This window comes from Eumetopias jubatus, unplaced genomic scaffold (genome assembly GCF_037043125.1).
Source record: "Eumetopias jubatus isolate StellerSeaLion01/CBP00866 unplaced genomic scaffold, mEumJub1_p1.0 scaffold_16, whole genome shotgun sequence".
NCBI classification, from domain to species: domain Eukaryota; kingdom Metazoa; phylum Chordata; class Mammalia; order Carnivora; family Otariidae; genus Eumetopias; species Eumetopias jubatus.
This window is the reverse complement of record NW_028274822.1, coordinates 36,377,265-36,393,354: the sequence shown is the minus strand read 5'-3', so window position 1 is coordinate 36,393,354 and position 16,090 is coordinate 36,377,265. Positions and strand designations below refer to the sequence as shown.

General features: G+C 39.9%; 2 protein-coding genes across 4 annotated transcripts in view; one reads left to right on the top strand and one right to left on the bottom strand.

Moving 5' to 3' along the window:
• Window positions 1-7,124, bottom strand: part of TPGS2 (tubulin polyglutamylase complex subunit 2) — a 59,335-nt gene extending 52,211 nt beyond the window's left edge. For both annotated transcript variants that reach the window (XM_028098398.2, XM_028098397.2), the window contains exon 1: window positions 6,763-7,124. In XM_028098398.2, the coding sequence (XP_027954199.1) occupies window positions 6,763-6,940 (178 nt within the window). In that variant the 5' untranslated portion in view covers window positions 6,941-7,124. The remainder of the gene's footprint in view (window positions 1-6,762) is intronic.
• The window catches only part of KIAA1328 (KIAA1328 ortholog), a 362,056-nt gene continuing 352,966 nt past the window's right edge, over window positions 7,001-16,090 (top strand). For both annotated transcript variants that reach the window (XM_028098399.2, XM_088019426.1), the window contains exons 1-3: window positions 7,001-7,301; window positions 12,671-12,706; window positions 13,381-13,520. In XM_028098399.2, the coding sequence (XP_027954200.2) occupies window positions 7,001-7,301; window positions 12,671-12,706; window positions 13,381-13,520 (477 nt within the window). The remainder of the gene's footprint in view (window positions 7,302-12,670; window positions 12,707-13,380; window positions 13,521-16,090) is intronic.

Here is a 16,090-nt window from a genome sequence, read left to right as displayed (position 1 = left end):
TGTCCACCCACCCAAGTCCTACCCACACTTCAAGGCTAAGCTGAAGTTCCACGTCCTCCATGAAACCATTTCAGATGACTCTAGTTCACCATGATCTCTGCTTTTCCCAATATCCGAACCCATCACATGCAGTGTTGGGTCCACATAGGTTCATACTTTTTTTTTTAAAGATTTTATTTATTTGAGAGAGAGAGAGAGAGTGTGCAAGTGCACAAGCAGGGGGAGGGGCAGAGGGAGAAGCAGACTCCCGCTGAGCAGGGAGCCTGATGTGGTGCTCCATCCCAGGACCGTGGGATCATGACCTGAGCCTAAGACAGATGCTTAACCCAACTGAGCCACCCAGGTTCCTCTCCCCACCCCTTTCTTAAAAAAGATTTTATTTATTTGAGAGGGAGGGAGGGGGAGGGTGGGGGGGAGGGAGGGAGGGGAGAGAGAGAGAGAGAGAGAGAATGCACATTTGCTTATACTTAATTATATTCTATTTTGAACCATATTTTGGTTATTTACTACAAGTAAATACTGTAAACAGGGAATGTATTGAAAAGAATTTTTTAAAATCTCTAAGGATAAGGCAGAGACTTCTAATCTAGTTTAATGTATAAAATGGCTCCTGGACCCAACCCCTCCAACATTTTTGTGGGGAGGTTTCCTCATACCAACAAGCAATTCTCGGATATCCTGGTGTCCTACAAGGAGACAGCATCAGATACCACAGGTTATGGGCTCAGTCTGTAAGACTGCCACCCTCCCCACTTCAGACACGAGATACGAGTCCAGGTTTTCACCTGTGCTTTCCGACCGACCTGCTACAGATTGGGGGTTCTCAAGACCCCCTCTCCTTGTACTTCAGACACCAGTCAAGGCCCAGCTGTCACCTGTACTTCTGACTGACTGGTTATAAATCAGGAGGTTCCTAAGACCCCCTCCTCAGGTTCCACTAATTTGCCAGGGTGGCTCACAGAATTCAGAGAAACATTTTACTTACTAGATTACTGGCTTATAAAAGAATATAACCTAGGAACAGCCAGATGGAAGAGATGCTTAGGACAAGGTATGTGGGAAGGGGTGTGGAGCTTCCATGCCCTCTCTAGGCAGGCTATTCTCCCGACATCTCCATGTGTTCACCAACCTGGAAGTTTCTGGGTTTCTACGGAGGCTTCATTACATAGGCACAGTTGATTAAATCATTAGTCGTTGAGGACTGATTCACCCTTCAGACCCTCTTCCTTTCCTAAAGGTCAGGGAATGGGACTAAAAGTACCAACCCTCTAATCACATGGTTGGATCCACTGGCAACCAGTCCTCATCCTTAAGTGCTTTCCAAACGTCACCTCACTAACTTAATGAAAGATCTTTACCACTCTCAACACTTGGGAAATTCCAAGGGTTTTGGGAGCTGTAAGCCAGCAACTGTGGACTAAGAAAAAATACACAGTTGACCCTTGAACAACATGGGTTTGAACTGCATGGGTCCACTTGAACACCTATTTTTTTCAATAAATACAGTACTGTGAATGTATTTTTTTCTTATTTTAATCACATTTTTTCTCTATTTTATTATGAGAATACAGAATACATGCAACATACAAAATAATGTGTTAATCAACTGTTATCAGTAAGATTTCTGGTCGACTCTAGGCTATTAGTTAAGTTTCGGGGCAGTTAAAAGTTTAATATACAGATTCTCTACTGCACTGTTTTGCGGGGGGCTGTCAACAGCCCTAATCCTGCTTTGTTCAAGGATCAGCTGTCATCTGAGTGAGCTGATTTCTTATAAATCAGAATATCACAATGTGGTTCACTGATTCTGTAATCATGTTAGTGTCCTTTTTATGCATCATAATGTTTCCTCCAGGTTATCACAAAGTTCAAATCCTGAGATGCAGCAATAGAATTCAATATAGGAGGCTAAGAATTCTGGACTCCACATATTCTACCCTTGCTTTAAGCATTCACTAGTTGTGTGACCTTAGATGAGTCTTCACGTTCCTTAGCATTCAGAGAGACAATATTTATAATAATATTCACCTTGATAAGGGAAGCAGAAGTAGTAAAGGTAAAGGTGCTCTGGAAAAGCAAAAAGTACCATATACACATTTTTTTTTTCTGCCTTCTTTTTAATGTCCTTTCTAAGATATTGGGAACCATTGTACTATGGTGGAAAAACACCATGAGCTTCAAGCCCTTAGACCTGGGCTAAGTCCTTGCTATGCCCCTGACTAGTTAGGATGGAAGATCCTGTCCGTCCCTTCAGGGGTGGTCCCATTTGGCAATGTACCACCAAAGCTAAGACAGCGAATAGTAAATGTTATTATTCACATTTTATAGCAAGGACATTGAGGCTAAGAGGCTAGGCCACTCCAAGTATCTAGGCTTACTCCAAATATGGGTCTAGTTAAGAATTTATGTGCAAAAGTCTTCGTGTTTCCCTCAGCAAAGCCCTTTATCAATTATCCTATGCAAATACAGAGCCTAGCTTCAATCAGTCTTAAGCAGCCTATTATTCCAACTTTTGTAGGACAGAACAATACAGAATTCCTTGTTAACAATCCAGCTGGTTGCATAATGATGACATCTGACTACACCCACAGGGCATTCTAGTGTCTAGCGTTGCTGGAGGACACACACCTAATATAAGTACCTGACATGAAGCTTTTGATTGCCAACCCTTCCATTTCAAATACATCCATCTTAAATAAACAAATTGCCAGCTGTATGACACAGCTACTAGCTAAACAACTAGGAACCAGGGCAACCCACCTGCGAAGTTCCCCTTTTTAAAAGCCCTGGGCAACCAGGGGAACTGATGGCTTGACTGACCCTGCTTTTCCCCTCCCGCACCTGAATTTCCACATTTAAGTTTTAAAGATTTTATTAATTTATTTGTGAGAGACAAAGCACAAGCAGGGGGAGTGGCAGCCAGAGGGAGAAGCAGGCTCCCCGCTGAGCTAGGAGCTCGAAGTGAGACTTGATCCCAGGACTCTGGGATCAGGACCTGAGCCAAAGGCAGACGTCTTATAAAAGTCAACACCCCAAAAACCAGATAATCCAATTATAAAATGGGCAGAAGACATGAAGAGGCATTTCTCCAAAGAAGACATACAGATAGCTAACAGACACATGAAAAGATGCTCATCGTCACTTATCATCAGGGAAATGCAAATCAAAATTACAATGAGTTATCACCTCACTTCTGTCACAATGGCTAAAATAAAAAACACAAGAAATGACAAGCGTTGGTGAGGATGTGAAGAAAAAGGAATCCTCTTGCACTACTGGTGGGAATGTAAACTGGTACAGACACTGTGGAAAACAGTGTGGAGGTCTCTCAAAAAATTAAAAATAGAACTACCCTATGATCCAGTAATCACACTACTGGGTATTTACCCAAAGAATACAAAAACACTAATTCAAAGGGACACATGTACTACTATGTTTACTGCAGCATTATTTATAACAGGTAAACTATGGAAGCAGCCCAAACATCCACTGACTGATGAATGGATAAAGATGTGATATACATATATAATGGAATATTAGTCAACCATTAAAAATGAAATCTGGCCATTTTCAACAACATGGACAGAGTTAGAGAGTACCATGCTAAGTGAAATCAGTCAGAGAAAGACAAATACCATATGATCTCACTCATATGTAGAATTTAGAAACAAACGAGTGGAGGAAAGAAAAAAAGACAAACCAAGAAACAGACTCTTAACTATAGAGAAATGATGGTTACCAGAGGGGAGGTAGGTGGAGTAATGGGTGAAATAGAGGATGAGGATTAAAGAATACACTTATCATGCTGAAAAGATTAAAATGATTTAAAACAAGAATTACAAAAAAAAAAAAATGACGACTAAGATGGAGAGAGATATTACACAGTTGAACCTTGAGTAATGCAGGGGTTAGGGGTTATGAACCAACCCCTGATGAAGTTGAAAATCCATGTATAACTTTTGACTCTCCAAAAACTTTACTAATAGCCTACTATGGGAAACCTTACTGGTAACATAAAACAGTTGATTAACACATATTTTGTATGTTATATGTATTATATACTGTATTATTACAATAAACTAGAAAAAAGAAAATGTTAAGAAAATCATGAGAAAATACATTTATACTATTGTACTGTAAAAAAATCCATGTACAAATGAACCCACAGTTCAAACCTGTGTTGTTCAAAGGTCAACTGAAAATGATCTTGTTGTATCTCAGGTAGATCTTACACACTATATTTAATAATCTGTTATCAAAATGTAACATTTCCCTACTCCTTGTTCCACTGAGTAGGAAACAGTTTATCATCATAAAAAAATTTTCCTCAGTTGATTGTTTAGCATTTCATTTCCTGATTTTAGCATTTGTTCTCTATTTGCTCTTGTTCCTTTTGTGAAATTGTGGTGTTTAACAAGATGTCTACTTTAATGAAAGCCTTTCCAGTCAGTTGAAGCAAAGTCCAGATATTTTAGCAGGCTTGTTGTGAATAGGAGAGAGATGTGAGCTTTCCTTTTTCTTTGCTCTTTTATCAATTGCCAAAGGACTCTTCCTTCTTTTTTGCACATTTTCTCCTCTGGAATATATGTCCCTTTAAATTGCACGGCCAACACTTTAAATAGCACCTACTTTGAAGTCACTTTCCTGCAGCCCTGCTCTGATCTACTCAGTTGTTGTTACTGTTGTACTGCAGTTTTAAACTCTCTGCTGCTTCAACTAACCTCTTTGCTGGCATCATTTCTGGCTCTGCCTTTGCTTGCCACAGAGCCTTCTAGCAGTGAAGGAGTAGGGCAAGGACAGTGCTAGGATTTGTAGTTTTTTCTTTTTACTCATAGTTATTTTGCACTTTTGGCATTCTCTGTATTTTAAGTAGTATTGGGCTTGGTTTTCAATAGAATTGTCATAGTTATGGAGTTATTTCACGCATCATTTAGAGAGAAGATTTTGGTATGGTTATTCGCTTACTACACACCCACCACTGACCTCAGCCACCTTGTTTTTAAAAATCCTCTCTTTATATATATTTTCAAAACAAAAAACAAATGTGAAAAAATAAAAATATAATTGATTTTTGGCTTGTTATTAACTTGAAATTATGAGGTTTTGATTAAATTTATAAATAGTATTAGAATGTTTACAGGAGGCCAGCTTCACTATAAACTTAACTATCAGAGCTAATTCCTTAGGTAGGTTTTGCCTTGCGTTACCAGTTTGCCAGATATCTGAAATGCTTAATAGAATATATTAAATGTATGAATGATATTTAAAATATTTAGTTATTTATTTAGGTCTTTAAATTGAACTGACAGCTTAAGGGAAATATGGTTGGCCACTCTTGAGTAGATTAAACATTAATCAAAAGAATATCTCTTTTAATGAGGAGATAGGATATGGTTGGTCTTGATGATTAGATCTCTCCTTGCCCAACCCTATAACTTCATTTCTAAAGCTTATCATTTCTCCCGAACATATAATGGTGTTTCATCCTCATTTGCTGCAGCATTTACTGTAGACAATGGGGAATACTAAGGGAGAAAAACACAGAGTTCCTAAACTCATGTACTTCTATTACAGAAGAGACAGGCAAATTAAAAAAAAGCAACCAAATAAGTAATTCCAAGGAGTGATAAAGCTATAAGGATTAAAAAACATATAAAGGATAAGGGAAGATAATGATAGAGAAGGGTGTTACTAGAAGTATAGTCAGGTAAGGCTTCTCTGAGGTAATGATACTTAATCAGAGATTTGAATGAAGTGAGGGAAAGATAACTCCAGACTTTTTCCCCCTAGTCTAGGAAGGGCCTTGAAGCAGGAACAAGCTTGGTGAGTTTATGGTACAAGGAGGCCACTGTGGCCAAAAAAAAAAGGGTAAAAATAGGTCAGAAAGACAGATGAGGGCAGATCATAGGATTTAAGGGTCACGGTACAGAATTTGGATTTTATTATAAATGTGATAGGAAGGCATCAAAGCATGCCACCCAGCCTACTTAGGCTACTTTTTTTCTTCCTTGGTTATCTGGCTAACTTCAATTTGTCTTTCAAAATCTAGCATCATCTCCTGTAGGACATACACCTTAACTCCCTGACTCCCCAGAGAAGGTCAATCACTTCCTCCTGTGTGCTATTTCAGAGCTATAATAGAGGACTACGGGTCGCCTTTCGCACTTCTGGAAGGACCTAGGCTGTTGATTTTTTCACAGAACTCTGTTTTGGTTCCCCACCCCATCTCTGTAGCCCCCGAGTGTGATACAGCAGCGGGTGCTAAGTAAAGGTTCTGTAAAGGAAAAACCCATTCATTGGCGCAAGCCTCAACTCCTTCCAACCACTTAGGGTGCGGTACCCAGAGGCGCGTGAGAACTGTTGCCCTGGGAGGCTGCGTGCAGCGTTCCCCTGCTCTCTGCTACCCGAGGAAGGGCTGCGTTTCAAGCATACTCCACTGGCCAAGAATGCCTCTCGGGAAACCCAATGTCCCCACTGTCAGCTGCCTGCTGTCTCCCTTTTGCGCACCTTTGCGTCTTTCCTGGGGCCTGGAGTGGGACTGGGTTGGGGTGGGGGGACTTTGGGCTTCCCAGCTCGGCGTCCGAACACTCCCCGCAAACGCTCCCCTGGCCTAGTCACGCACCCGGCTGCCCTCTCCTCCTAAACAACGGAAGTCACCGCATTGATGCCCACTGGCACACAGGGCCCGCGTCGCCCCACCTTGCTTCTAGTGTACATCCCCTCATTCCGCCGTCGCCTCGTACGGCTCCCCGCGCCCCTCACCTAGGATGCGGGTGATCCCCAGGGTCAGCTTCTCCAGGTGCGGCTTGCTGCAGCCCGGGGGCGGCGTCTCCTCCATGACTCGCGTCCCCGCTCCGCGCGCGGCGGGGGCAGCGGCGGGGACGGAGCGGGAGAGCGGGGCGGGTGGGAGGGCTGGACACCGCCCCAGAGGCTCGGCCATCAATTTCACGGCATGCCGGGAGTTGTAGTGCTTGGCGCCTGAGAGCGCTGCGGGGCGGAGATGGAAGGCCTGGGCTGCTCTGGGAGTAGTAGTTCCGCGGCACACTTGTTCCCGTTGCCTCGGCGGTCGCTCCACGCCACGAAGCCGAGACACAGCGGCTCCCCCACAGGGACACTAACGCCCCGCCGGGGCCGGCCGCGCAAACGGGGGCGGGCCTCTGCGCGGTGCGGCCAATGGGGACTGGGCCTGAAGGCCGGGGCGGGGCGGCCGCGGCGCGACGCCCGGAGTGGCGGTTGTTTCAAGATGGCGGACGTGGCGAGCCCCTCCCGCCGGGGTGCGGCGGCGTTCTGGAGCCGGGACTGTATCCTTTGCCCGCCTGGCAGGGGGCGCCGGCGCCCTCCCGGGTGCGGCGACCGGCGAGCGGTCGCGTGGGACTCTGAGTGGAGGGGCGAAGCTCGATGCTGTCCCCGGGGGCGGGGCCGTCCTTTCCAGCCGCCGTGTAGGTGCCGGGCTTTCCCCTGGCTGGGGTGTTAGGTAGCAGAGAGCCTGATACTGTCACCAGGCTGGAGCACTAGGTGTGGGGAATCAGCACTGATGTTTCCCAGCCCTCCTTGGCGGTGAGCTTTGTAAAGATGGCCTAGAATCGTGGCCCTGCGGGGGGCTGGGAGGGTCCCTCTGACCGTGGTGACCTCGGTCCGGCTGAGCCTCTGCGGAGGGAATGGTGTTGGCTGGACAGGGAGCCTTTTTGTCTTGGTTTAGGACTGTCCTTGGTCTGCGTTGTTGGGAACAAGAAGGGCCCTTTTCTATCTTCGAAGGCCTGTCAGTGATAATTTACTTTCATGCTGCGGTTTTCGGAGAGGTGTGGGGCTGAACGGGGTCTGGTGATGCTGGTTACGGAATAAAAAGCGTTGCAAATCATTGCTGCTAGAAGTAGTGTTGATTTACATGCGGGTTTTGGGTCACCACCGGCAGGATTGAAGTTCTTGGATTGTTTTGGGGGTGGAGAAGCTGTGGAGCTTTTACCGTTGTGGTGGTGTTCCCAGTTCAATAACTGTGTTGAGAAGTGTGACAGAACTGGTTCGTTCTTTGGTTTAGGTTGACTGTCCCAGCCTGATCTTTTCCTGGTAAGTTACATCACTTTCCTTAGAGGAGTGTTACAGGAAAGGAGGGCAATCCCTGTATTGGGTGCCTGCAGAGCAAGTCTTGTTGTCTGTTTGCTAGGATTCCTGATAGCATTATTTGAGGCATTGCTGTTAACTTTGGCAGAATCATTCTCTGCACGGTCTACTTAGCTCCCAGTGAAATTACTAAATTATATTATCAGTTTTCCTTATAGAGTTACAGTACTGGGATTACAGTGTCATGTGGAGGGAGGGATATTTTTGCATTCCTTGCTGCTCAATGTTTAGTGTTAGGCACTTTCTAAACATAATTACCATTTATCTCTGATAGGTGGGTGACAATCAAGTAAAATCATGCACATACACTGTGGATGAAAGCACACTAATGCACTGTGCACATTAAATATTTTTTTCCTTATATATCAGGAAGGACGTAAAGAGAATATGTGCATTGGGAACCGGGCTGAATTAGGAAGTCAGGAAATTGGGATGAGTCGTCTCATAAAACCCTGTGCTTGCAGTGATAGAATTTTGTGATAGAGGAGATATTTGAAGGTTATCAGCTTATAAAATGCTTTGTTAGTGTAATCATTTTCATAACCACCTATGTGGTTTTAGTTATTATTCCTTAACTTTATGACCAATGGAATTAATTGTTCTGATAAGTATAAATGGTGTGTGTGGGGGGGGCAGTGTATTGCTGTGGCACTGATTAAGTTAATAGGTAAAAAACTGAACCTGTGCTCTTGGTCGAAGCAGCCCTGTATGCTCACTTATTCATATGGTCATATTATTCCTTATTTCACGTAGAAGTCCTACATCCTCCCTTTTCTCTTACATTCTCCCTTACTTTGAAAATTAATGTGAAATACTCATCTTCCCATTAAAAGTGAGGAGTTGAAATTATATGGGGGAAATGGTGGTGATTACATTGAAAGAAATTCCAATTTGAAATGAATTGCAAGGTTATTAGTATTACCCATTTCCCCCACCTATTCCACATAATGACCAGTTATCATCCAGTCTCAGATATTTTCATTTTATATGTCCGTAGGACACAAAAGCAATGAAATGTAAATTTGCTATGAATCTTTGCTAAAAAGCATAAGGATAGTTATGAATCATTGGGTTTAATTATGTGTCTTTGGATCTGGATCTCTTTTCCTGTTACACAGATGACTTCCTAGAACACCCCCTAGCCTTTATATAGAGCTTTCAATAGTAAAAGACCAAAAAGTATGTACGTATAATCAGGTATTCCTTTCACACTATTGAAAGACAGATTTTCAGTGCTTTGCCTAAACAATTAGAGAAATGTGATTGAGATATTTCCCAGTCCTAGATGTTTCTGTCATGTGAGGACAGATCATCAAAGATGACTAAACGTCATCTTTTTACTGTTGTCTTTATGAGTTATGCGTCTCCTGCACAGTATGATTCAGCAGGGCTGTTTTGCGCAAGGTATGTTTTTATACCTTATGTGTAAACGAATGAGTATGCCATGTTGTCATTTTATGGGTTAAATCTGCAAATAAAATATGCCCCTCCAGCCATAAACTGCTTTCCTCCTTCATTATAGCTCCTGGTTATATCAAAAGAAATTAGTGTTTCTGCAGTATCTATATTTGATTGGTAAATACACCCCAGTGTGTTATCATTAACAGTGTTTTTAACTTGGTGTTAACAAATACGAATTGTAAGGGACTTGGTCAAAACATTACAGTAACTATAATCCATGCAATTGAATATTCAATTAAAAGTAGAATCTTTATGTTGATGTTAAAATAATATACTAGCCAGGAAAGTCACTGGGGTCAATAATAATTACATATACATGTGTTGTTGGTAAGTGATTGAAACTCAAAAAGTTAGAGTGTGCAGTCCTAAATTTATTTTCTTCAGCTCTTGGTGATCTGGAATAGATATGCGTCTTTCTGTCTATTACTTCTACCTTGGGTTTCTAATTACTGCCTTAATTCTGGGGTTTGGAGTTTGGTACCAACATTAAGGATTCTTTATAATTTGCTGTACTAGTCTTAGTAAAGAACTTCCAAAGATACCGAAGTAGAACTGAGGTGGCACAAAGAACCCAATGAGAGGTCCAATATACATTTGGTGTATATTATGCTTCCTTGACTTTTCCATAAAATATGTTTGTATATTTTTTTAAACTTTGTATTTGAAGAAAGTAAATATTTGGGTTCTTCAGATGATGAAATGAAGATAGATTACAAATGATTAGGAAGGATAGGTTGGATGGAGGCAATTTCAAATATTTTTAGGCTTATTTTTTAAAACTCTTGTTAAGGTCAATTTATTTAGCATTTTTATATTGGAAAAGATACTTAGCATGGATGTAGCTAATGGGTTTTGCCCCCGTATTTTGAAATTTTCCTCTACCCTTCAAGGGACTTCTGACTGGTCTAAGAATTAAAGTGACATGAGACAGATTAAGAGGAGAAAAATCAAACTTAATTAGGTACATATGGGGAATCCACATATATGTGAGAGATTCCAAAGACAAGCAAAATGAGTTATGCTTGTCATTCCGAACTAAGGAGAAGGGAGTAGAGGTCTAGGACTTTCAAGGAAAGGAAAGCAATTCATAGGAAGATGAAAAGGAATAAATGTTTGGTAAGCAAATGTTTTTTGGGCCATATAGAAACAATCGGACATAGGAATTTTAACAAACAGACTTTGCTAAATTCCTCCCTACCACCTCTTATTTATATTATACTGTAGTTATTTTTGGTGATATCTATCTGTGGGAGCAGGTCCTCTATCCAAATTCTTTTAGGCAGTTAGTGGGAGGTCGAAGTTTCTTCATGAGTCTTTTGGGCCTTAATTGTTTTCAGCTCAAAACAATTTACATTCCAAAGTGGCACATCTTGGGGTAATGGGTTCTGAACCCCAACAAGATAGAGACAACACCAAAGAGTTGCTGGACAGTGCCTCATAGAATTAAATACCACTTTCATTCTTTCATAGATGGTTTACTGTGAGCTGGGCATTTTTTTACTTTAGGAGATAAACATTGAACAAAACCAGTGGAAAATCTTCACCCACTTGCTGCTTAAATTTTAGTGAGATGAGGTCATGAATAAGTAAAATATGTTCTGTGTCCAATGATTATTGGTGATCTGAATGAAGAAAAAGCAGAAAAAGGGTAGCTATGATGGGGGTCTTTGTGTCTGCTTTTATGCCAGTACCATACTGTTTTGATTACTATAGCTTTGTAATATAGTTTGAAATTAGGAAGTGTGATGCTTTAACCTTATTTTTAAGATTTCCTTGGCTATTTGGGGTCTTTTGTGGTTCCATACAAATTTTAGGTTTGTTTGTTCTATTTCTGTGAAAAATTACACTGGAATTTTTTTTAAAGATTTTATTTATTTATTTATTTATTTATTTATTTATTTGAGAGAGAGAGAGAGAGAGAGAGAGCAAGCAAGAGATAGCACAAGCAGGGTGAAGGTCAGAGGGAGAAGCAGACTCCCCGCCGAGCAGGGAGCCCGACACAGGACTGATCCTGGGACTCCGGGATCTTGACCTGAGCCGAAGGCAGACGCCCAACTGACAGAGTCACCCAGATGCCCCTGCATTGGAATTCTGATAGAGGTTGCACTGAATCTGTAGATTCCTTTGATCAGCATAGACATTTAAAAAATATTATTCCAATTTATAAGCATGAACTATCTTTCTATTTGTGTCTTCAGTTTCTTTCATCAGTGTCTTAAAGTTTTCAGTGTATATAGGTCTTTCACCTCCTTGTTTAAATTTATTTCTAGATATTGTATTCTTTTTTGATGCAGTTGTAAATGGATTGTTTTCTCTCCAGTGGGATGATCGTAGCCTTTCTAAATTTCTCCTTTAAATAGTTCTTTTTGTCTTATATTTCTTCCACTTGTGGGGTGGCTGGATGGCTCAGTTGGTTAAGCCTCAGACTCTTGATTTTGGCTCAGATCATAATCTCAGGGTTGTGAGATCAAGCCACACTTTGGGCTCCAGGATGGGCATGGAGCCTGCTTAAGAGTTTCTCTCCCCCTCCTCCTCTTAAAAAAAAAAAAGTTAAATATCTTCCACCTGTTAACTAGTAGGGCTTCTTGGGACATTTCATGAATGCACTACAGAAGAATAAAATCTTTGTGTTTGCATGATTGACTTGCCCTCAAACACTGTTTGTTCTTCAAAGCTAAAGCTCATTTTGAAATTATTTATTCATGACTAAATAACTTACCAGTTCTCCAATAATAAACAAACTGGGGCATTTAACTCCTTGTTTACAAAAGGAAAGGAAATGAAAGGAACTTAACAGAATTTATAGGGTAGGGTATCTCACTTGGAAGTAAGCATGGATAAAAGTTTTATGGAACAAGGCCTTTCAAAAATTTTATAAAACATATAGTTATAAATATGTAAAAATGAACATTAAAAGATTACTAATTTTGCTACATTTATGTCACTTGGGTTCCTTTCTTGTTTTGTTTTTTAAAAGCTTATTATAAATTTCCAGGTCAAAAGAAATTAGGAATTAGAAGTACAGAATAGAGGCAGCATTTGGATATTGGATGATCTTTTCTAGTATTTTCCTTCATGTCCTTCTTCATAGTTTCTGATGAAGAACAATCAGTAGTATATGTTCCAGGTATGATTTTCTGTATTAATTTCATAAGCTTCCTTTGCTTCTTAAGTGTTAGGAGAAAGTAAAAGAGTAGGGCCACTTTGCAGGTATAACTATATGCAGAACAATCCATTGGAAACTAATTAAAAAAAAATGTGGTTAGACCTTACTAAGGTTTGCCTTATTTTAGGGGCTGGTCGGGCAAGTGAGCTTTTGATGAATTTGTAAAACACTTCATTCATCTATTAAAGAGCAAGAGATTCTTATTTTTTGTATTATGAATAATAGCCTAAATTCAAAGAAAAATGTGAAAACTTCTTGGTATAAGGTTTATGTGATAGACTCTTTAAAGCTTACTGGTTATTACTGAATGAGTAGTAAAACTGAGCCATTGAAGGTACCCTAATTATGTGGAAAAAATCAGATTTTAATTTCCCCTACATTAAGGTATATATTGTATGTTGTAATTTATTGGTTTTAATATGACTTAACGAATTTTCATGTCACCTTTTAAAAATATTTCAATTGAATCTTAAATGTATTCAGAACATAATCTTTTCATGATACATTATTTACTAAGAGGTTTAAAATGACCCTGTCAGGTCCCATAAAGAAGTATATCAGAGAAGAGCTTCATGGGGGGTGAGTTTAAGAGAATAAAGTATAATTTTGATATTTTGTTTGATGGAAATCCTTAGGAATTTCTACAGAAGGAAATACCAAATCAAGACACAAGTTAAGTCCAAAAGCTGATGCTAAACTTAAGACTTCCAGGGTTACTGCCTCTTCAATCTCCATGGAGTCTTTAAAAGGTGCAGGAGATTCAGTAAATGAACAGGTCAGTAATTTCCCTTTTTTTTACCCCTTATTCTCCAATCTTTATAAATGCGGACCAATAAGTGATTTTTCTATGCTGAGCCATTACCAATAAAAACGGGTAGAAGAGTCTTTGAAAGAAGTTAGATAATCTACAATCTTAAAAGGTACAGAAGAGGGGCGCCTGGATGGCTCAGTCATTGGGCGTCTTCTGCCTTTGGCTCAGGTCATGATCCCAGGGTCCTCAGATCGAGCCCCGCATTGGGCTCCCTGCTCAGCGGGAAAGCCTGCTTCTCCCTCTCCCACTGCCCCTGCTTGTGTTCCCTCTCTCGCTTGTCTCTCTCTCTCAAATAAATAAAACCTTAAAAAAAATAAAAGGTACAGAGGATTCTAGGATGCTTTACATGGTATGGATATATGAAGTATTTAGAATACTCAGAGGTTTTGCTCTAAAATGTCTAGGCTTGCCTTAAGCCTTAGTTAAGAAAAATTTATTACCTTAGTATGTCTCAAAAGACCTACATCCTGATCCATGTGAAGTTAGTAAATCAAATTGACCACCATTTTTTCTTTTCTTAAGTGTGCTTTATGATTTTTGTTCTTGTGAATTTGTTAGATGATGTTGGATAAACCTCTCTATATAAGAAAGAAACTTCGTTAAAATTCCCCTGCATTATTATTATTATTTCCTTCACTTTAAAAATATTATAAAAACTCTTTATAGCCCAGTCATTGATTTCTCCTTCATCTTTGCCTTTGTATTAGTATCTGTACATTCCTTTGCTACATGTCCTTATCTGATAGGTTTATTTTACTTTACTTTTTCTTAAGGTTAAGTCAGGGTTTGGCAGTCTATGACCTATAGGCCCAATTTCCTTGCTGCCTGTTTTTGTGAATAAAGTTTTATCGGAACATAGCATGCTTATTCTCTTAATATTATTGCTGCTTTTCTATTCTAATGGTAGAGTTGCTACCATAGTGCTGTTGGTCCAGAAAGCCAAAGTATTTACTATTGAACCCTTTATAGAAAATTTTTTTCAGTGCTGGTTTATGTTCTTGAGGACATTTCCAATATCTAGTTTGTTACTAATTATTATGTTTAGTAGTCCATGGGATTTAACTGTGACTTGCCCAAAAGGGCTACTTTGTTACTTGGATCTCTGTTGTACCCACTTTACACTGGGACGTGAATAGTAGTTGAATTTGCAAGATCTTATCAAAATTGCAAGTGTTTTTTCATAAAATGGTTTGTGCATTTAATATTGAACAATGGCCTTCTTTTGGATGAAGTCCATATTTTTTTATGATTCTATTGGCTTATTAACTATAATTCTTTGTTGGGCTATTTCACTGGCTTTGGGAATTATAGTATATGTCTTTAACTTATCACAGCCTATTTTAAGTTATGTTTTCCACTTTACCTATTATTTTGAGGACCTTTCAACAGTCTGTGTCTTGACTTCCGTGATATTGTCATACATTTTACTTCTATAAGTAAACTCCCAGTACATTATTGCTTTTGCTTTAATACTGTCCTTTTTTTTCAGATTTGCCTATAATTCACATATCATAAAACTTACCCTTTTAAAATGTACAATTATTATTATTTTTCTGTATATTCTCAGAGTTGTGGATCCATCACCACAATCTAATTCCAGAACATTTTCATCACCCCAGAAAGAAACTCCATATGCATTAGCAGTCACTTCCCATTTTCTATTCATCTCAGCCCCTAGCAGCCACTAATCTACTTTAGTCTCTTTAGATTGGTCTATTCTGGGCATTTCATGTAAATGGAATCCTATATTATGTGGCCTTTTGTGGCTGGCTTCTTTCACTTAGCACAATGATTTCAAGGTTTATCTATGTGGTATCATGTATTATTACTTCATTACTTTTTATGGCTGAATATATATTTATCCTTTCACCAGTTGAAGGACTTTGGGTTGTTAGGCTTTTTGGCTGTATGAATAATGTTGCTATGAATGTTCACGTACAAGTTTTTGTGTGGATATATGTTTTCAGTTCTGTTGGTATTTGCCTAAAAGTAGAATTGCTGGGTCATGTAAATAATTCTGTTTAACTTTTGATGAACTGCCAAAATGGCTATACCAATTTACATATTACCAGCAATATATGAATGAGGATTCCAGTTTCTCCACATTCTCGCCATCACTTTATGGCCATCCTTTTTATTATAACCATCCTAGTCAGTATGAAGTGGTATCTCATTGTGGTTTTGATTTGTATTTCCCTAGTGACTAATAATAATCATTTCTTTATGTGCTTCTTGGCCATTTATATATGTATTTTATTTCAAATTTTTAAAGATTTTATTTATTTATTTGACAGAGAGAGACAAGCGAGAGAGAGAACACAAGCAGGGGGAGAGGGAGAGGGAGAAGCAGGTTCCCCGCTGAGCAGGGAGCCCAATGCGGGGCTCGATCCCAGGACCCTGGGATCATGACCTGAGCCGAAGGCAGATGCTTAATGACTGAGCCACCCAGGTGCCCCTATATATGTTCTTTAGAGAAATGTCCATTCAGATCCTTTTCAATTGGGTTATTTGTCTTCTTACTAATGAAGTTAAAA